Source organism: Ranitomeya imitator, chromosome 1 (genome assembly GCF_032444005.1).
Source record: "Ranitomeya imitator isolate aRanImi1 chromosome 1, aRanImi1.pri, whole genome shotgun sequence".
Classification (NCBI taxonomy): Eukaryota; Metazoa; Chordata; class Amphibia; order Anura; family Dendrobatidae; genus Ranitomeya; species Ranitomeya imitator.
Genome location: NC_091282.1, coordinates 1071154101 through 1071176740, shown reverse-complemented (window position 1 = coordinate 1071176740; position 22640 = coordinate 1071154101). Strand labels below are relative to the sequence as shown.

The 22640-nt window shown below is 42.1% G+C and overlaps 1 protein-coding gene across 1 annotated transcript in view; it reads right to left on the bottom strand.

Annotated features, from left to right (window-relative positions):
- Nucleotides 1–22640, bottom strand: part of ANXA10 (annexin A10) — a 126166-nt gene that overhangs the window by 25906 nt on the left and 77620 nt on the right. The window contains exons 5-8 of the mRNA XM_069745765.1: nt 21017–21107; nt 15686–15765; nt 12097–12150; nt 5111–5204 (exon numbers count right to left, since the gene is read on the bottom strand). Coding sequence (XP_069601866.1) covers nt 5111–5204; nt 12097–12150; nt 15686–15765; nt 21017–21107 — 319 coding nt within the window. The remainder of the gene's footprint in view (nt 1–5110; nt 5205–12096; nt 12151–15685; nt 15766–21016; nt 21108–22640) is intronic.

The following is a 22640-nucleotide window of genomic DNA, read 5'->3' as shown; positions in this document are numbered from 1 at the left end:
ACAAAACAAAATAATTAAGAATATAGATGGGCGGACACCTGGATGTTCGGGTCCAGTGGGTTCGGCCGAACAGTTAAAAAAGTTTGGGTTTGGGTACCAAAACAGTACCACTCACTTGAATAGGGTGCCCGAACATTGAGTGTTTGCCACGTTGTCACATGCATGACAGCGCGGTAAACACCGCTTCTGATCGGCGGTAAAATCATTACCACGGGTCAGAGAGCTGCGGTTCCCATGCTGTCAAAAGACAGCATGAGCATGCAGCTGTGATTGGAGGTATAAAGGTTACGTTATTACCCGCAACCCAAAAATAGCAGCCCAAAGCCATCCAAAAATGTGCATGTATTAGATGCACCATATCTAGCACTTTGCCTGGCTCTTCCCACTTGCCCTTGTAGCAGTGGCAAGTGGGGTTCATAAATGTGGGGTTGATGTCAACTTTATAACGTCAGGTGACATCAAGCCCATGGGATAGTAATGGAGAGGTGTCTACAAGACACCTCTCCATTACTAATCATATATCTATATAGTTATAGTAACCTCCATGATGTCACCGCTAGTCACTTAGGCTACACTCGCAGCTGCTCATTCACCAGTGGTTCTCAACCTGGACAGTCGCATCTTGGCAACATCCAGGTTGAAAACTATTTATGCCCCAGACATGGATTACGCATGAGTCAGAACTATGGACAAGTGAGGGATATTGTTGTTTTATTTTGTTTAATTACAGGAGATGAGAGATTCAATGGAATTAGGCGTTAGGTGAGTATAACTTTGTTATTTTTAAATAAAGTAAAAGTGTGTGTTTGTTTTATTTCAAATAAAGGACTTTATCCTTTCTGTGTCTTTATTTACAATATAACTATAGGATTAGTAATAGACAGGTGTCTCATAGATGCCTCTCCACTACTAAGCCTACAAAAGTGACATCAACCCCACAAATATGAACCCCACTTGCCACTGCTACAGGGCAGATGGGAAGAGCAGGCAAAGTGCCAGAATTAGCAGTAACATGGACTTCTTGATGAAGTTTGTGTTTGGTATCTATGCCGAGCAGTAGGTGTTCAGTACGGATGCTAAACTTTACTGTTCAGGTTTGCCCATCTCTAATTAAGAACCAAAGCAAGAATTATTTAATTAATCTTAACTGAGTTCCATACAATTAAACAGGCCTGCCATGTAGCTTGGCATCACCCACAGTGAAGATGCAGTGCCTTCCAGTGACTGAAGTTTAACCCCTTTCTGACCTCAGATGGAATAGTATGTCCGAGGTCAGTACCCCCGCTTTTATGCAGGCTCCAGTGATGAGCCTGCATCAAATCTGGGACATGTCAGCTGTTTTGAACAGCTGACATGTGCCTGCAATAGGCGCAGGCAAAATCGCAATTCGCCCGCACCTATTAACTAGTTAAATGCTGCTGTTAAACTCTGACAGCAGCATTTAACAAGCGCTTCTCACCATCCGGCTGGAAATGCGTGCACCGGTGACACCGTCACATGATCGGGGGTCACCGTTGCAATGGCATGACAACCAGAGGTCTCCTGAAGACCTCTATGGTTGTTGATGCTAGATTGCTATGAGCACCATCCTGTGGTCGGCGCTCATAGCAATGCTGTAATTCTACTACATAGGGGCGATCTGAGCATCGCCTCTATATGGTAGAGGCAATCGAGTTGTGGCAGCTTCTAGCCTCCCATGGAGGCTATTGAAGCATGCCAAAATTGAAAAAAAATGTTTTTAAAAATATGAAAAAAAAAGTTTAAATCACTCCCCTTCCGCCCCATTCAAAATAAAACAATAAAAAAATCAAACCTACAGATATTTGGTATCGCCGCATTCAGAATCGCCCAATCTATCAATGAAAAAAGGATTAACCTGATCACTAAATGGCATAGTGAGAAAAAAAAGTAAAAACGCCAGAATTACTTTTTTTGTCACTGCGACATTGAATTAAAGTACAATAATGGGCGATCAAAATAACATATCTGCACCAAAATGGCATCATTAAAAACGTCAGCTCGGCGCGCAAAAAATAAGCCCTCACCCAACCCATCTCACGAAAAATGGAGACGCTAATGGTAACGGAAAATAAAAAAGAACCTAGACATGTTTTCATGTCTATGAACTTGTATTGACCTGGAGAATCATAATGGCAGGTCAGTTTTAGCATTTCGTGAAGCTAGCAAAAAAGCCAAACAAAAAACAAGTGTGGGATTGCACTTTTTTGCAATTTCACCTCACTTGGAATTTTTTTCCCGTTTTATTGTACACAACATGGTAAAACCAATGGTGTCTTTCAAAAATACAACTCGTCCCACAAAAATTAAGCCCCCACATGGCCATATTGATGGAAAAATAAAAAAGTTATGGCTCGGGAAGGAGGGGAGCGAAAAACGAAAATGCAAAACCGAAAAAAGCTCCGGGGGTTAAGGGGTTAAACAGAGAAGGCAGGTATCAACATGGATGTTACAGACAAAAAGCGATCGTTTCCAGGTTTTTAATCACCTGGCCACTGAGATCTGGTGACTGACTCCTGACTTGGAGGAAGGAGCTTTACGAAGTCAACGTATGACTTGACATTAGCTGCATCAGTGAGACAGCTCAGTGACAAAGTAATTACATTATTTTTTTATTTTTAATCACTACATTAATTATGCTTTGCAATGTGGAAAAAAAAATTCTACCCAAATTTGTGTGAATTGCCAAATTTGGATTTTGGCAGATTTGCTTGTTGCTAAATGCATCAACCTGCATCAAACTGAACATTACCTCGCACCATAAGTCTCATTATTAGCTTAGCCTGAATCGTTAAGTAACAGAGCTCCTGCTCTAACAGCTAAGATAATAAATAAATGTTTAATAAAAGTCCCCTTTTTTATAAAAGCAAATATTTACTGTAATCCAAGCACACATTTGTTCTCTTTGGTTTCTAAACACTTTGGGACCTCCTACTTTGCCTATAAGTTGCAAATCTTTGAACTTCGTAAATGGCTGCTTTGGTATCTATTTCACATAAAAAATACCTTAGCTGAAAAAAAAAAAAACATGCCAGAACTGTTATTCATACAGCCTCTCAAAAAAAACCTAGAATATACAGCAACTAAGATATATCCCAGATAGTTCCTAAAGAAACAACAACTCGTTCCGGTAACAATAGGCCTTCTTACAGCTTTCTCAACAGAAAAATGAACATTTTATGGGTTTGTCAAGTGGTAATTGAAAAGCAAATTTAATTTTTTTCTAAATGGTTTTTATTGCGTAAGATTAGAAAAATGTAGAATAAAAGAATTGAAATATGTAAATTGATATAAACATTTTGATATGGTGAATCCATTTAATATGATACTGATATCAAAAGATGAATGCCCCCACTCCCAACAAATTAAAGTTATAGAATGCATTGTATGTACTCCGGAAAGATGCCATTAAAAATCAATTTGTATAGCAAAAAATAAAAATAGCCATAATAGGGCTTTTTAGACAGGGGAATAAAAGAATAAATAAATTAAACACTATGGCTATGAGATGTGTCAATGAGAAACAATAACAATTGTCAAAACACATGAAGTAGTTAGGGGTTAAATAGCCATCTGAATTTTAACATAATCAATGTACATTCAAAAATAATAAAAAAAATTTGGGTTTAAAGTTTGTGGTTGAACATTTTCTAGACCATGAAATGTATAATGGCAAATTTGCACAAAGTGAACAGTGAAAACTTCAGAGTTGGGTAAATTCATATGCACAATTGAAATGCATAGCAGCAACTTTTGTGCATTCAGTCAATGTACAATTCAATAGATGAAACTATCTATTTTCTGGCTGTTAGTTTTTCCATACTTATATACTTATGCTGATTTTATACATTCTTTATGATGGTAAAGTTACTAAAGTTACTATTTTATCCTGATGAAGTACATCTTTCTACATATTGTATCATTTTAGATAGTTTGAGTACTCTACTGTATGCTATGAGTGACCTTCTTTTCTTCTTTTTTGATTTATGTTACACTTTATAGATTCATGTCCAACTTCCCAAATACAACGGAATGCTATCCCTTGCACAAATACACATCACATCTCTTGCTGTGAGGCACAGTGTGATGACACACCAGGCACCTCCATACTAGAAGGTCTTTGACAATATTCTCTAGCCACATAGTATCAGGGTATTTATTGATATAAATAAGGATTGGGCACTTGGATTTCAACATGCCCGATCATTTTGTTCCCCGGGAGCAAGAGATATCTGCCAGCAGCATGTTCCCTTCTTCCCTTATAGAACACAACACACTCTGCCAAGATGAACAATGCATGCTTATGGGAACAACTAAATACCCTGTTTTTTTCCATCTTTTGACTAGCACTTGCTTATTACTGTGATTTTTTTTTACAACAGAGTATTTTTGACCTCACTGTGCTCTTTTGTGCCCTTTTTTGGTGGTGTGAACATGTTCCTACAGACTTGTTCATTGTGCAAGTAGCCCCTGTGTTTCTGGTTCTGTAATTGTTCTCTTGTTTCTACAAGACTAGGGAGTCCACCACTCCTTATGGGTCATTTGCATCAAAGCTGTTCCATCCAGCATGTCCACATGAAAATTCCCTCTCTGAACCCTGCTTATACAGGTACTATACAGATGATCAGGTTTTTAAATACATCAGATAGGGATTATATACATTAGGTAGGACTGCTCTATATGGGTATACCTTGACGATTGGTGGAGCAGCTTAGTATAAATTTTTTTGCAAAAAAAACGTATCAACTAAATACCCTGTTTTTTCCATCTTTTGACTAGCACTTGCTTATTACTGTGATTTTTTTTTTTACAACAGAGTATTTTTGACCTTGAAAACACAAAAGAGTTCCTACAGACTTGTTCATTGTGCAAGTAGCCCATGTGTTTCTGCTTATGGGAACATGTAGGGAATACGGAGGAGACAACTATCAGCCAAAAGAGTGTATGTGATGTGCATGGCGTGCTTAAAAGTAGCTTTCTTTCGGATCACAGCCTTAAAAGTCAGTTTTGTCAGCTTCATGCATCTAACAAGATAGTATTTGGTAATAAAACTATTTTCTTATGTACAGATACAATATTAAGGAAACATTACCCATCCATAACTGCTGGTGGCTTTTATTACACAAGATCATTTGCATCAAGTTTTTGTGCTCCCCTGTTCTTCTTTGACATGCTTCCCACAGGACCTAGAACATATTAAGAGACAATTTTATGCTATTTAGGACTTGTTCACACGTTAGTTTTTCACGTACAAATGCCACCCTTTTATTTCAGAGATAGAATTTATACCTATGACTCAACGACACTCTATATCAAGGCAGAAGAAAGTCGGCACTCTATTCTCCTTGCTTTAACATTTTATTTGAAATCAATGTGAAACAAAGGCAATAAAATCATCAAGCCATCTGATGCGTTCTGGAATACAATTCCTTAGTCATAGCCATTCTCCTTGTTGGAAATGCATGTGCAACAACCACAGGAAAATCTTGAAACCATCAGCCAGATAGTGATCTATGACAAACAGCGTGTTTGAAGATTTTACTGTTATTGTTGCACATGGATGTCCAATAAAGTGCTAAACCGAGGAGAATGGAGTGTCGACTTTCATCTGCATTGATATTTTCTATTGCCTGCTCAGGCTGTTGTACATCTAGGATGCGATTGATGCAGGTGAGATGAGCTCTCGTTGTTTCCATTGTTATGGTACTCTGAGACTGTCCACATATCTGATTTTTTTCATTGGACTGAATGATACATTCAAAATCACAGAAACATGTCCGAAACTGATATTAGTGTCAGATCAAAATCGGCAAGGCAAGTCTATGGCGCAGTGAAAAAATCTGACAGCATTCAGATGCCATCCGTGTGCTGTCCGTTTTTCACTGACTGATAGACAGGAGAAAGTGGAAAAACATTATTTTATTTTCTCATCAGTGAGAAAAAACTGACTAAATTCTGATGAAAATCACTGATGAAAGTCGGTCAGTTTTTCTCATACGTGAATAAAACCTGAAGTCTGCAGGAGCCGTTAGGTAGAGAACCTTTTTGCACAGCAGCCGATGAATCTATTTTATAAACTAGTAAAAGAAAGAAGCTCTTATTTTTAATAAGAGAGGTTTTCTATTTTCTCCTTATATGCAGTGACCTCCCAAAATTGCAGTTAACATGGTCTTTAGAATGGAGGGTGGCCCTCTCATAAAAGAGTAGCTTTATTGTTATGAATAGGTAATTCAGAACCACAATGGACCTTGAAGTTCAGAGCACAACAAGTGACCTGACAAAAACCACAAAACATAGGACGAGCTCTGAGACGTGGGAACTCTGCTGACCGCAATCCCTAAACCTATCAAACAACACTAGAGGTAGCCGTGGATTGCGCCTAACGCTCCCTATGCAACTCGGCACAGCCTGAGAAACTAGCTAGACCTGAAGATAGAAAAATAAGCCTACCTTGCCTCAGAGAAATTCCCCAAAGGAAAAGGCAGCCCCCCACATATAATGACTGTGAGTAAGATGAAAACACAAACACAGAGATGAAATAGATTTAGCAAAGTGAGGCCCGACTTACTGAATAGACCGAGGATAGGAAAGATAGCTTTGCGGTCAACACAAAAACCTACAAACAACCACGCAGAGGGGCAAAAAGACCCTCCGCACCGACTAACGGTACGGAGGTGCTCCCTCTGCGTCTCAGAGCTTCCAGCAAGCAAGCAAAACCAAAAACGCAAGCTGGACAGAAAATAATGCAACAAAAAGTAACACAAGCAGGACTTAGCTTATGCTGAGCAGACAGGCCACAGGAACGATCCAGGAGGAAGCAAGACCAATACTAGAACATTGACTGGAGGCCAGGATCAAAGCACTAGGTGGAGTTAAATAGAGCAGCACCTAACGACTTAACCTCATCACCTGAGGAAGGAAACTCAGAAGCCGCAGTACCACTCATGACCACAGGAGGGAGCCCGATCACAGAACTCACAACAGTACCACCTCCTTGAGGAGGGGTCACCGAACCCTCACCAGAGCCCCCAGGCCGACCAGGATGAGCCATATGAAAGGCACGAACAAGATCGGCAGCATGGACATCAGAGGCAAAGACCCAGGAATTATCTTCCTGACCATAACCCTTCCACTTAACCAGATACTGGAGTTTCCGTCTCGAAACACGAGAAACCAAAATCTTCTCCACTACATACTCCAACTCCCCCTCCACCAAAACCGGGGCAGGAGGATCAACAGATGGAACCACAGGCGCCACGTATCTCCGCAACAATGACCTATGGAATACGTTATGGATGGAAAAAGAATCTGGAAGGGTCAAACAAAAAGACACAGGATTAAGAACCTCAGAAATCCTATACGGACCAATAAAACGAGGCTTAAACTTAGGAGAGGAAACCTTCATAGGAATATAACGAGATGACAACCAAACCAAATCCCCAACACGAAGTCGGGGACCCACACAGCGTCTGCGATTAGCAAAACGTTGAGCCTTCTCCTGGGACAAGGTCAAATTGTCCACTACATGAGTCCAAATCCGCTGCAACCTGTCCACCACAGTATCCACACCAGGACAGTCCGAAGACTCAACCTGCCCTGAAGAGAAACGAGGATGGAACCCAGAATTGCAGAAAAACGGTGAAACCAAGGTAGCCGAGCTGGCCCGATTATTAAGAGCGAACTCAGCCAACGGCAAAAAGGACACCCAATCATCCTGATCAGCAGAAACAAAACATCTCAGATATGTTTCCAAGGTCTGGTTGGTTCGTTCAGTCTGGCCATTTGTCTGATGATGGAAAGCCGAGGAAAAAGACAAATCAATGCCCATCCTAGCACAAAAGGCTCGCCAAAACCTTGAAACAAACTGGGAACCTCTGTCAGAAACGATGTTCTCTGGAATGCCATGTAAACGAACCACATGCTGGAAGAACAATGGCACCAAATCAGAGGAGGAAGGTAATTTAGACAAGGGTACCAAATGGATCATCTTAGAGAAGCGATCACAAACTACCCAAATGACCGACATTTTTTGAGAGACGGGGAGATCCGAAATAAAATCCATAGAGATATGTGTCCAAGGCCTCTTCGGAATCGGCAAGGGCAAAAGCAACCCACTGGCACGAGAACAGCAGGGCTTAGCCCGAGCACAAATCCCACAGGACTGCACAAAAGAACGCACATCCCGCGACAGAGACGGCCACCAAAAGGATCTAGCCACCAAATCTCTGGTACCAAAGATTCCAGGATGACCAGCCAACACCGAACAATGAACCTCAGAGATAACTTTATTCGTCCACTTATCAGGGACAAACAGTTTCTCTGCTGGGCAACGATCAGGTTTATTAGCCTGAAATTTTTGCAGCACCCGCCGCAAATCAGGGGAGATGGACGACACAATTACTCCCTCTTTGAGAATACCCGCCGGCTCAGGCAAACCCGGAGAGTCGGGCACAAAACTCCTAGACAGGGCATCCGCCTTCACATTTTTAGAGCCTGGAAGGTACGAAACCACAAAGTCAAAACGGGAGAAAAACAGCGACCAACGAGCCTGTCTAGGATTCAACCGTTTGGCAGACTCGAGATAAGTTAAGTTCTTGTGATCAGTCAAGACCACCACGCGATGCTTAGCTCCTTCAAGCCAATGACGCCACTCCTCGAATGCCCACTTCATGGCCAGCAACTCTCGATTGCCAACATCATAATTTCGCTCAGCAGGCGAAAACTTCCTGGAAAAGAAGGCGCATGGCTTCATCACCGAGCAATCAGCACCTCTTTGCGACAAAACAGCCCCCGCTCCAATTTCAGAAGCATCAACCTCAACCTGGAACGGAAGCGAAACATCTGGTTGACACAACACAGGGGCAGAAGAAAAACAACGCTTTAACTCTTGAAAAGCTTCCACAGCAGCAGAAGACCAATTGACCACATCAGCACCCTTCTTGGTCAAATCGGTCAATGGTTTAGCAATACTAGAAAAATTACAGATGAAGCGACAATAAAAATTAGCAAAACCAAGGAACTTTTGCAGACTCTTCAGAGATGTCGGCTGAGTCCAATCATAAATGGCCTGGACCTTAACAGGGTCCATCTCGATGGTAGAAGGGGAAAAAATGAACCCCAAAAATGAAACCTTCTGAACACCAAAGAGACACTTTGATCCCTTCACAAGCAAAGAATTAGCACGCAGGACCTGGAACACCATTCTGACCTGCTTCACATGAGACTCCCAATCATCCGAGAAGACCAAAATATCATCCAAGTATACAATCAGGAATTTATCCAGGTACTCTCGGAAGATGTCATGCATAAAGGACTGAAATACTGATGGAGCATTGGCAAGTCCGAATGGCATAACTATGTACTCAAAATGGCCCTCGGGCGTATTAAATGCAGTGTTCCATTCATCGCCCTGTTTAATACGCACAAGATTATATGCACCACGAAGATCTATCTTGGTGAACCAACTAGCCCCCTTAATCCAAGCAAACAAATCAGATAGCAGCGGCAAGGGGTACTGAAATTTGACCGTGATTTTATTTAGAAGACGGTAATCATTACAAGGTCTCAGCGAACCATCCTTCTTGGCCACAAAAAAGAACCCTGCTCCCAATGGCGATGACGACGGGCGAATATGACCCTTCTCCAAGGATTCTTTTACGTAACTCCGCATAGCGGCGTGCTCAGGTACAGATAAATTAAACAGTCGATTCTTAGGAAACTTACTGCCAGGAATCAACTCGATAGCACAATCACAATCCCTATGTGGAGGTAGGGCATTGGACTTGGGCTCATTGAATACATCCCGGTAATCAGACAAGAACTCTGGGACCTCAGAAGGGGTGGATGATGAGATAGACAGAAATGGAACATCACCATGTACCCACTGACAACCCCAGCTGGACACAGACATAGATTTCCAATCTAATACTGGGTTATGGACTTGTAGCCATGGCAACCCCAACACGACCACATCATGCAGATTTTGCAACACCAGAAAGCGAATATCCTCCTGGTGCGCAGGAGCCATGCACATGGTCAGCTGGGTCCAATACTGAGGCTTATTCTTGGCCAAAGGCGTAGCATCAATTCCTCTCAATGGAATAAGACACTGCAAGGGCTCCAAGACAAACCCACAGCGCCTAGCAAACTCCAAGTCCATCAAATTCAGGGCAGCGCCTGAATCCACAAATGCCATGACTGAATAGGAAGACAAAGAGCAGATCAAAGTAACGGACAAAAGAAATTTCGACTGTACCGTACCAATGGTGGCAGACTTAGCGAACCGCTTAGTGCGCTTAGGACAATCGGAGATGGCATGAGTGGAATCACCACAGTAGAAACACAGCCCATTCTGACGTCTGTGTTCTTGCCTTTCAGCTCTGGTCAAAGTCCTATCGCACTGTATAGGCTCAGGTTTATGCTCAGATAATACCGCCAAATGGTGCACAGATTTACGCTCACGCAAGCGTCGACCGATCTGAATGGCCAAAGACATAGACTCATTCAGACCAGCAGGCATTGGAAATCCCACCATGACATCCTTAAGGGCTTCAGAGAGACCCTTTCTGAAGATTGCTGCCAAAGCACATTCATTCCATTGAGTGAGCACAGACCACTTTCTAAACTTCTGACAAGAAATCTCTATCTCATCCTGACCCTGACACAGAGCCAGCAAATTTTTCTCTGCCTGATCCACTGAATTAGGTTCATCGTACAGTAATCCGAGCGCCAGAAAAAACGCATCAATATTACATAATGCAGGATCTCCTGGCGCAAGGGAAAATGCCCAGTCTTGAGGGTCGCCACGTAATAAAGAAATAATGATCTTAACTTGTTGAACTGGGTCACCAGAGGAGCAAGGTTTCAACGCCAGAAACAGTTTGCAATTATTTTTGAAACTCAGAAATTTAGCTCTATCTCCAGAAAACAAATTAGGAATAGGAATTCTTGGTTCTAACATAGAATTCTGAGCCACAAAGTCTTGAACATTTTGTACTCTTGCAGTGAGAAGATCCACACATGAAGACAGACCTTTAATGTCCATCACCACACCTGTGTCCTGAACCACCCAAATGTCTAGGAGAAAAAAAAGGCAAAACACAGTGCAAAGAAAAAAAAATGGTCTCAGAACTTCTTTTTTCCCTCTATTGAGAAGCATAGTACTTTGGGCCTCCAGTACTGTTATGAATAGGTAATTCAGAACCACAATGGACCTTGAAGTTCAGAGCACAACAAGTGACCTGACAAAAACCACAAAACATAGGACGAGCTCTGAGACATGGGAACTCTGCTGACCGCAATCCCTAAACCTATCAAATAACACTAGAGGTAGCCGTGGATTGCGCCTAACGCTCCCTATGCAACTCGGCACAGCCTGAGAAACTAGCTAGACCTGAAGATAGAAAAATAAGCCTACCTTGCCTCAGAGAAATTCCCCAAAGGAAAAGGCAGCCCCCCACATATAATGACTGTGAGTAAGATGAAAACACAAACACAGAGATGAAATAGATTTAGCAAAGTGAGGCCCGACTTACTAAATAGACCGAGGATAGGAAAGATAGCTTTGCGGTCAACACAAAAACCTACAAACAACCACGCAGAGGGGCAAAAAGACCCTCCGCACCGACTAACGGTACGGAGGTGCTCCCTCTGCATCTCAGAGCTTCCAGCAAGCAAGCAAAACCAAAAACGCAAGCTGGACAGAAAATAAAGCAACAAAAAGTAACACAAGCAGAACTTAGCTTATGCTGAGCAGACAGGCCACAGGAACGATCCAGGAGGAAGCAAGACCAATACTAGAACATTGACTGGAGACCAGGATCAAAGCACTAGGTGGAGTTAAATAGAGCAGCACCTAACGACTTAACCTCATCACCTGAGGAAGGAAACTCAGAAGCCGCAGTACCACTCATGACCACAGGAGGGAGCCCGATCACACAACTCACAACACTTTATATAAAGAGGATATAATGAAAATTATAAACTTGTCACTTTTTTAAATGACCACAAAAAATAATTTAAATTCTAAAATACTGAAGAATAATCAGGTTTGTAGCCTCCAAACCACAGGGCACATACCATAGCATCCTGCGCTGCCATGCCAGGATCTGCATATCCTTCCTCTCTTACTCCCTGTAATGAAAAGATAATATAAATGTACCACTAATGCCTGTCATTACTGTAATAACATTGTCTTTAAAGGTAGCCTGTCATCAGAATCATCGGGTGCGATTTCAGCCAGGTATGTAATACTCTGAAATGCTGCGGTGTCTCAGAGCAAACATACTATGTGACTCTGCTGACTTGTCCGAGGCGGGTCCCTTGCCAACTTTTCACTGCTGCAGTTGAATAATAGGTCTCCCCCTGTCATCCAAATAGAGAAAACCATGGTTTATGCAGCATGAATCTAATAACAGGTTCCCTTTAATGGATACACGAAGTGACAAAATGAGTTGTAATGTGTATATACAAGAGACAAAATTAGAATATCATCAAAAATGTAATTAATTTCAGTTCTTCAATACAAAAAGTGAAACTCACATTACATAGAGTCATTACAAGCAGAGTGATCTATTTCAAGTGTTTATTTCTGTTAATGTTGATGATTATGGCTTAGAGTCAATGAAAACCCAAAAGTCATTTTCTCAATAAATTAGAATAATTAGCAAAAAACACCTGCAAAGGCTTCTTAAGCATTTAAAAATGTCCCTTAGTCTGTTTCAGCAGGTGCCATAATCATGGGGAAGACTACTGACTTGACAGATGTCCAGAAGCCAGTCATTGACTCACTCCACAAGGAGGGAAAGCCACAAAATGTTATTGTTAAAGAAGCTGGCTACACAGAATGCTGTATCCAAACATATTAATGGAAAGTTGAGTCAAAGGAAAATGTGTGGTAGAAAAAGGTGCACAAGCAACCGGGATAACCGCAGCCTTGAAAGGATTGTTAAGAAAAGGCCATTCAAAAATTTGGGGGAGATTCACAAGGAGTGGACTACTGCTGGAGTCATTGCTTCAAGAGCCACCACACAAAGACATATTCAGGACATGGGCTACAAGTGTCACATTCCTTGTGTCAAGCCTCTCATGACCAATAGACAACGCCAGAAGCGTCTTACCTGGGCCAAGGAGAAAAAGAACTGGACTGTTGCTCAGTGGTCCAATGTGTTGTTTTCAGATGAAAGTAAATTTTGCATTTAATTTAGAAATCAAGGTCCCAGAGTCTGGAGGAAGAGTGGAGAGGCCACAATCCAAGCTGCTTGAGGTCTAGTGTGAACTTTGCACAATCAGTGATGGACTGGGGAGCCATGTCACCTTCTGGTGTAGGTCCACATTTCAGTAGGCCAACATTTCGGATTTTTAAATCATTTTTCAATCTGGTGTTATAAAGTATTCTATTTTACTGAAATAATGACTTTTGGGTTTTTTATTTGCTGTAAGCCATAATCATCAACATTAACAGAAATAAACACTTGAAGTAGATCACTCTGATTGTAATGATTCTATATAATATATGAGTTTCACTTTTTGTATTGAAGACCTGAAATAAATTATCTTTTTGATGATATTCTAAATTAGTGAGAAGCACTTGTGTATATATAGAAAGAAGGCAAATCTATGGCACAATTATCATGAGTAGAATCGGGTGGAGAGAACCGAGCCAGCATGGGCATGTGACTGGTGATGCTGCCTTCTGTAAAGATTATTGGCTTGCCCCAAACTAGTGCTAAAGTTTAAAGGGAACCTGTCACCCCCCAGGTATTTTTAACTAAAAGAGCCACCTTGTGCAGCACTAATGCTGCATTCTGTCAAGGTGGCTCTTTTAGATGGGGTCCCTGCCAATGCTGAACTGTTTGTTTTTAGAATTTGCCTTTCCTACCTGTAGTTTATCAGGGGGGCATGTCTTTTCCCCCCTGACACAAACGCCTCCCAGCCATCACTCAGGGCCTCCGTGCGTCGGGCGCCGCCTCCACTTCCTTCATTAACGTCCCCGGCGCCTGCGCTGTAAGGTTTTTTTCAGGCATGCACAGTTTGTGCTGCCTTTCGACTCCCATCACATGATGGGAACTTACAGCGCAGGCGCCGGAGACATTAATGAAGGCACAGGAGGCGGCGCACGGAGGCCTTGAGTGATGCCTGGGAGGCGTTTGTGTCAGGGGGAAAAGACATGCGACCCCTGACAAACTACAGGTAGGAAAGGCAAATTCTAGAAACGAATAGTTCAGCGTTGACAGGGACCCCAACTAAAAGAGCCACCTTGACAAAATGCAGCATTAGTGCTTCACAAGATGGCTCTTTTAGTTAAAAACGCCTGGGGGGGGTGGCAGGTTCCCTTTAAGCATGACCACGTCTTTTTCTGTTACTGTCACCGCTGTATAACAGAAAGACATTAAGAAAAGCCTCCAAAATAATGTAGTTCTTGACCTAAAAGAAGCCCATCGGGGGTCAGCAAAGACCAAATGATATCAAGACACTGAGCTAGAATACAATCAGAACCGCACTGTCACTGCCTGTTCTATGGTAACGGTTGATGGCTAAAATGCAACATTAATACTATTATTACATGTGCAGTATTTTTCTTAATTATGTGTTTTCCCAAAGCTTTTTTTTATAGAAATAGTGTAAGCTAATCCTAACATGATGTACAATGTCATTGTTCTGCCACGAGATGACAATATTTAATCTGTACACATATGTCTGAGGATAAGTGCATTGTGTTTTATGTCATTTGTACTGCCGATCCTAAACAGCAAAAAATGTAGTAAAGCGTGATACCGCATGTAAAACTCTAGAGAGTCAAGTGGGATTTTAAAGAGGCTGACATTTATTACTTATCCAAAAGATTGATAATCAATGTCAGTCATTTATTGACAGGACTCCCATTGATAAATCATTGGAAGTCTTGCCATAAAAAGCTGTGTGTTTGCCAGGTGCGTTTTAATCCTTGTGCGCAAAACAATAAAAAAAATTCCTTTACTAGAAACCCTCAGTTTTGGATTAATCTGCAGGTTAATAACGCTCTGAGACCCCGCTGCCGGGAGGCCACCACTCTGTGTATTGTAAGTGGTGGCTGTAACCATGTCACCGACACTGACTGACAGCAGCTCATCATTAGGGCTGGATGTCAGTCAGTGCAGGGGGTGCGGTTACAGCCGCTGCTCTCTATACACAGAGCGGTGAATGAACCTGCATCGCCCCCCCTTGTCTAGAGCGGGGGTAGGTTCAGAACTTTATTTACCTGCAGATTAACCCCATATTTGCAGGTTAATAGTGTTTTTTTCACTTGACAGGTTCCTTTTAAAAGGAAATGAGCTGAAATATTAGACACAGCCAATGCATAGATGTGGATCTGTTGTTTTCTATTTCTGCAAATCCCTTATCACTAAAAGGCTCTGAGTTAATTGGTACCTCTGCACTGAGAATAGTTGTCGTTAATGAGGACGCAGTAAATTGCAATTGACCATGATCATCAACTGATAAAAAAAACCCACATGGTAAATGGTGGAATTGTTACTGTTTTGCTGTAAAGCTTGTTAACATTATTATTTATTTGGAAAATATATCTGCGGTTTTATCATATTGGATTTCATTATCTATTTTGTGTTTATTGTGTTTGTTTTGGTCCTAGTCTATCTTTTTGCAATAGGATACAATGCACATACAGTACCTGGGCTAAGTTTATTAAAGCATCTCTAAAATGCCCCGAGGTTTCCGAATAAATGTCTTGATCCAGATTGTTGCCATATTCTACAAAGGAAGCAAATGTTTGCAGATTATTTTAAATGTCATGCATGTGTTCTAGGAAAGCATCCATTCTGTGTAATCAGACATCTGAAGTGCGGCGTACGTCACCACAAATGTATCTGTGAAGAACAGTTACAGGCAGATCTTCAAGAAATATCGAAGACTCGTCAAACTGCACTCGGAGCAACACAAACCAGACGCCGCAGTGGAATTAGCCTGCGTCTACAATGCTTGGGCAGATCCAAAGCCGAATAATCAGGCTTTGGGGGCTTTAATCTTGTAGCTCTTTTTATGTCTTTGAAGCCCACATATAACAACATTCGCAGCGGTTCCATACAGTTGTTTAACTGCACGGAGGCCAATCAGACATGTTAAGTAAAAGGAATCATCAAAGTAACAAATGTACAAACACCATATGACCATAGACAGTAAGCTGGTTGCTGATTTTTGGCAGGCTCCTCTAAATGACTCAGATCTCTGTTTTATTCTTTAGTGGACCTTCTAGGGTTTTTTTGGTATACTGTTTAAAACTGTATGTGTAATGAATAATTTTTAAAGGAAGCCTGTCAGCAGAAAACGACTGTTCAAACCAAGCAAAAGTGTTCAATTTAGATAAAACCGCTCAGTGCACCTGATCACCTACTTGTTTTGCACCTTCTGTGATTGGTAGCTGTGGATTCACAGGAGACTGATGGAAAACAAGTAGGTAAGAAGGTGACTTGAACTGCTCGGCCATACCATTTGTGCACCGAGCGCATATGCTTGGTTTGAACAGTCACTTTCTGTTGATAGCCTCCCTTTAAAGGGAATCCGTCAGCAGGTATTTACTAGTTAATCTGACAGCTAAATAATGTAGGGGCAGAGAGCCTCACCCCGCGGATGTGTCACTTACTAGTCTGTTTGCTGTAGTTTCAATATACTCAGTGTTTTATCAGCAGGAGATTATCACCGCTGGCCTAGGTGACCCATGCAGCTAATGTGTGTGTCCCCGCCTCCACCCCTGATTGGCAGATTGCTGACAATGCACAGTGTAAAGAGGAAGCTGCCAATCAGGGGTGTGGGTGGGGTTATACACAACTCGGCATTCTAACCACTGCTTCATATACAGCAGAGAAAACAGGGATTCTAACAAAACTGCACTAAGCAGCCCAATAAGTAACATATCGCTGGAATCAGGGTCTCTTCCCTACATAATGCAGCTCCCAGATTTTACAGGTAAAGCTTGCTGACAGATTCCGTAATAGTATTATCTGTGGTGTACTACTATTATTTTTTCTGCATGTGAATCTCATTTTATGTATAGGCATTATATATAATGGAACGGACAATTGTCTAAAAAAGGAGAGAAAGGAGCTGGGTTGTTGAATTCTCGCCTAGAATATCTCCAGTTGCAGTCTTATGTCACTGCAGGGAATTTCACATGAAGTAAATATTATCATGCTGCAGATTTTGCTGCAGATATTGTGCGGCTAGCTAACTAGTCATGTACTAGCCACCGAAAACAGCCACATTCTGATGAATAAAACTGGTTTTAGTAGCAAAAATTTCTGCTAAAAAATCTACAGCATGAAAATCCAATGGCCGTAATACAGGCGTAATACAGCTGCAGGCCTAATTGAAAGCCCATCAAGCCAAACTAAGGGCATCATTGATCCCTATGAGACTGTTAATTTATCTACTACATAATTGTCTAAGAGTCACTTACGTCTTTCTGTCTGTCCTTCTGTCTGTCCTTCTTTCTGTCATGGATATTCATTGGTAGCGGCCTCTGTTTGTCATGGAATCCAAGTCGCTGATTGGTCTCGCCAGCTGCCTGTCATGGCTGCCGCGACCAATCAGCGATGGCCACAGTCTGATTAGTCCCTCCCCTGCAGTCAGCGCCGGCCCCCGCTTCATACTCCCTGCAGTCACCGCTCACACAGGGTTAATGCCAGCAGTAACGGATCGCGTTATGCCGCGGGTAACTCACTCCGTTACCACCGTTATTAACCCTGTGTGACCAAGTTTTTACTATTGATGCTGCCTATGCAGCGTCAATAGTAAAAGGATCTAATGTTAAAAATAATTTAAAAAAATCATTATATACTCACCTTCCGCCGCTTTTCCTGCTCCTCACGACGCTCCGGTAACCGCTCCATGCAACCGGCAGGTTCCGGTGGCAAGGATGGTATGCGACAAGGACCTGCCATGACGTCACGGTCATGTGACCGCGACCTCATCACAGGTCCTGCGCGAGAAGGACCTGCTATGACGTCACGGTCATCTGACCGCGATGTCATCACGGGTCCTACGCTACCAACCCTGGGACCGGAAGCTGCCGAGTGCACCGCACACAGGCGACATGACTACAAGGGCTCCTCTCGGAAGGTGAGTATATGTTTATTTTTTATTTTTTAACCTGTGACATACGTGACTGGCCAATATACTACGTGGTTGGGCAATATACTACGTGGCTGGGCAATATACTACGTAACTAGGCAATATAGTACGTGGCTGGGCAATATACTACGTGGATGGGCAATATACTACGTGGCTGAGCAATATACTACGTCGCTGGGCAATATACTACGTTGCTGGGCAATATACTACGTGACTGGGCAATATACTACATGACTGGCCAATATACTACGTGGTTGGGCAATATACTACGTGGCTGGGCAATATACTACGTAACTGGGCAATATACTACGTGGCTGGGCAATATACTACGTGGCTGGCCAATATACTACGTGGCTGGGCAATATACTACGTGGCTGGGCAATATACTACGTGACTGGGGAATATACTATGTGGCTGGGCAATATACTACGTGGCTGGGCAATATACTACGTGGCTGGGCAATATACTACGTGGCTGGGCAATATACTACGTGGCTGAGCAATATACTATGTCGCTGGGCAATATACTACGTCGCTGGGCAATAAACTACATGACTGGGCAATATACTACGTGGCTGGGCAATATACTACGTAACTGGGCAATATACTACGTGGCTGGGCAATATACTACGTGGCTGGGCAATATACTACGTGGCTGGGCAATATACTACGTGACTGGGGAATATACTACGTGGCTGGGCAATATACTACGTGGCTGGGCAATATACTACGTGGCTGGGCAATATACTACGTGACTGGGGAATATACTACGTGGCTGGGCAATATACTACGTGGCTGGGCAATATACTATGTGGGCTGTGCAATATACTACGTGGAAATGCATATTCTAGAACAGGGGTGTCAAACTGCATTCCTCGAGGGCTGCAAACAGGTCATGTTTTCAGGATTTCCTTGTACTGCACAGATGATAATTTAATCACCAACTAATTATTTGTGTAGGTGATTAAATTATCACCTGTGCAGTACAAGGAAATCCTGAAAACATGACCTGTTTGCAGCCCTCGAGGAATGCAGTTTGACACCCCTGTTCTAGAATACCCGATGCATTAGAATCGGGCCACCGTCTAGTATTATATATCTACCCCAAGTCTGTGATCTAAAGAGATCATGGAGAGTGTGTTTAATTGGCCCGGAGACAGTCCACAGTGTGGAAAGCGTGGTGCTGTTTCTTTAAAGAAAGCAGCCAAGTTTTTGTAATCTCATTTTACTCATTCAAGGGTTCACTCACACCAGCGTATACATCGGACGAGTGATATCTGATATTTTATCACATAGCACTCGGACCAATGTTATTCAATGGTGCAGTGCAGATGACTGATGCAGATGCAGAATCTGTCAATGAAAAAAATTGCAGCATGCCGTGATTTCACTCTGAAATCAGATGCTATTTACCCATTCAATCTGTGGATGCATGAAAAATATCTGACTGCACTCGGGTGACATCTGAATGCAGTCTTATTTACAAGGACTCATACAATGGAAAAGATGGAGAAATTTTGTTCTCCATCTTTTCACCTGTACTACGGTTCCCCCTTCAGAGAGAATCAGATCACACTAAGCTGACACTCAGATCAAAGTTTGATCAAAATGTCATTAACACAATCGACCCAGCTTTTTTGGATGATAGCGTTTACAGTCATGTGACCTTAGCCTAATGATAAATATGGAGTGAGAACTAATGCCCATAAAAATGCAGTGCGTCACATATAAGTGATCTTGTCACGAGATTTTCAGGCAAATTTTGTGTGACGGTTATAGATGTAGCGTTTCTTAAACTAGCGCACAAGAAAGATATCACAATGTAGAATGTTAACTATTAACATTAACATAGCCAGAATTTGTAGTCAGGTGTCGAAATAGATTATTCCACATCAGGTTATCTTTCTGCCACTTGATTTTTTTTAGCATTTTATGAAAATCTACGTCTGTGTATTCATAAAAAAAAGTCTTAGGCCCCAATTCATCATGGTTTTGTGGTGTAAAACATCTTCAAATGTCACAGAATTTATGCACAACATAAAGAACTATTGCGAATTTTGGAGTTTTCACAACAGTTTTATGCTTCAGCAAAATGGGAAGAGAAGAGGAGAATCCGAGGCGGGAAAAGGTGTGACATTGTCACCTTACAAATCCATTAAAGTGTCGGTGCACCTTATGCCAAAAATGTTACTCTATGAGGAGCCCACCGCTGATAAGATGCGCCTCTCTTATGCCTACACGCCCATCATTATGAAACGCCAGCCCTACTCAATCATACAATGCCAGAGTTGGACGGGACCTCCAGAACCATCGTGTCCAACCCCGGCTCAATGCAGGATTCACTAAACCATCTCAGACAGTCTGGTTGAAGACTTCCATTGAAGGAGAACTCACCACCTCTCGTGGCAGCCTGTTCCACTCATTGATCACCGTCACTGCCAAAAAGATTTTTCTAATATTTAATCTGTATCTCCTCCCCTAATCGGGGCCTTCGACTACAAAAAATCATTTAATCTGGGGTCGCACATACTTTTTGTAATCCAATATCTTTCATTGGAATTGTTTTGAGGTTTGCACATGACTTCCTTGTAACTCGTGCACAACTTTTTGCCTAACGTGATCATTGTGGGGCTTTTATCATTCAACCTCAATGTTTAAATAAAGAGCTAATTAAGAAAAATGTCAAAAAGACTCAATTTATTATACATTCTAATTGAGCCAAACACATTAGAAACTATACGCTAGACCCGAGCGCAGCTGCGGTGCATTATTTGATAAATTGCACCGGAATAATTGGTTTGTTTCCTCCGCGACTATGTAGACAATGCAACAGTTATTTAATTAGCTTGGAATATTGTGACCGGAGGAATACTCACGCATTAAATAGGCTTCCTTCAGCTGAAATATGTCTGAAGTTGTTCTTGAAGCTAAAATATCAATAAGGCAATTTTCATCTGTGCCGACTCCCTGTAAACAATTGCGTTGTGTGAAAAAGATGTGACACAAGTGAACAAATGAATGATTTTAAAAGGCAATGTACAATACTGTCACGTCCTGTGTACATACTGTTTGTCATAAGCACAACCGCCACCAATTAACATGACTGATAAGGGACATTGTTTTTCAGATGGGCATGAAATGTGCATTTTAATGAGATAGTTTTCTCGGAAAATGAAGCATATGATTTCATATAACACAATAATATGATCCGATCATTGCTTATAGCTATTCATATGCTGTTCTTGTACCCTGGGAATACTTGGAATTATGTAAGTTTTCAAAGCTTTATTACAGCATTGTGCATCCTATGTCCCACATTATAGGCAACTTCTACGGCCAGGGCTGTGTTTTTTTATATGGATCATACCAGCGGATGAACAACAAGTGCATGGGGCGCTGGATCGTCTGTATTCTCCATTCAGATTAGATTCGATTTCCACATAATGGGGAGAATTGATAAAACTAAGGGATCATTCAGACGTCAGTTTTTCTCATCCTGGTTTTTTACGGAGAGCACTCGGACCTACGGGGCCGTTCACATGTCCGATTCTTTTTCTCCGACTGAGTGGTCCATTCAAAATTGGAGACAGGTCTGATTTTGATCCTTGGGTCAGATCAAAATAAGTGATGCGAGTGTGTGGGTCCGTGAAAAATTAGACTGCACTTGGATGGTCCGATTTTCACGGACTGCCATATAGGAGAAGGTGGACATTTTTTTTTTCCTTTTCTCCACATACAAGAAAAATGAATGACATTCGGACCACGCTCTGATCAAAGTCTGATCAGAATAATCGGTTTGTTTTCCACTTACATGGAAAATACTAATGTCTGAATGAGGCCTTAGAGAACTGAACATTGGAGACATTTTCAATGGCAACCAATAGCTGGAATAACTGGAGCAGAGATGTGAATCTCCCTTATCAGAGTCTGAAGTGTGACATAATGTACGACGCTCAATCACTCCTCTTAAAATGGTGCAGAGAAGAGACTCCTGTCCTTTCCGACTGAAGGAGAGTACCTTTGCCAAATGCCATTTTCAGAGGACTGAGTAATCAGCTTACAGCAATGCCAGACATCCTGAGTAGTGATGAGCGAATATACTCATTACTCGAGAGTCCGGCAGGTATTTTTAGTGCTCGGAGATTTAGTTTTCCTCACCTCAGCTGACTGATGTACATCTCTTAGGCCGGTTTCATACGTCAGTGGCTCCGGTACGTGAGGTGACAATTTCCTCATGTACCGGAGACACTGACTCACGTAGACACATTAAAATAAATGTGTCTCTGCACATGTCAGTGTGTTTTCACGGACCGTGTGTCCGTTTGCAAAACACGGAGACATGTCAGTGTTCGTGGGAGCGCATGGATCACACGGACCCTTTAAAGTCAATGGGTCCGTGTAAACACGTACCGCACACGGATGCTGTCCCTGTGCCACCCGTGTGCCGCCTAAGGACCACACGTACCATGCAGGAGAAACAGCGCTAGAGTAAGTGCTGTC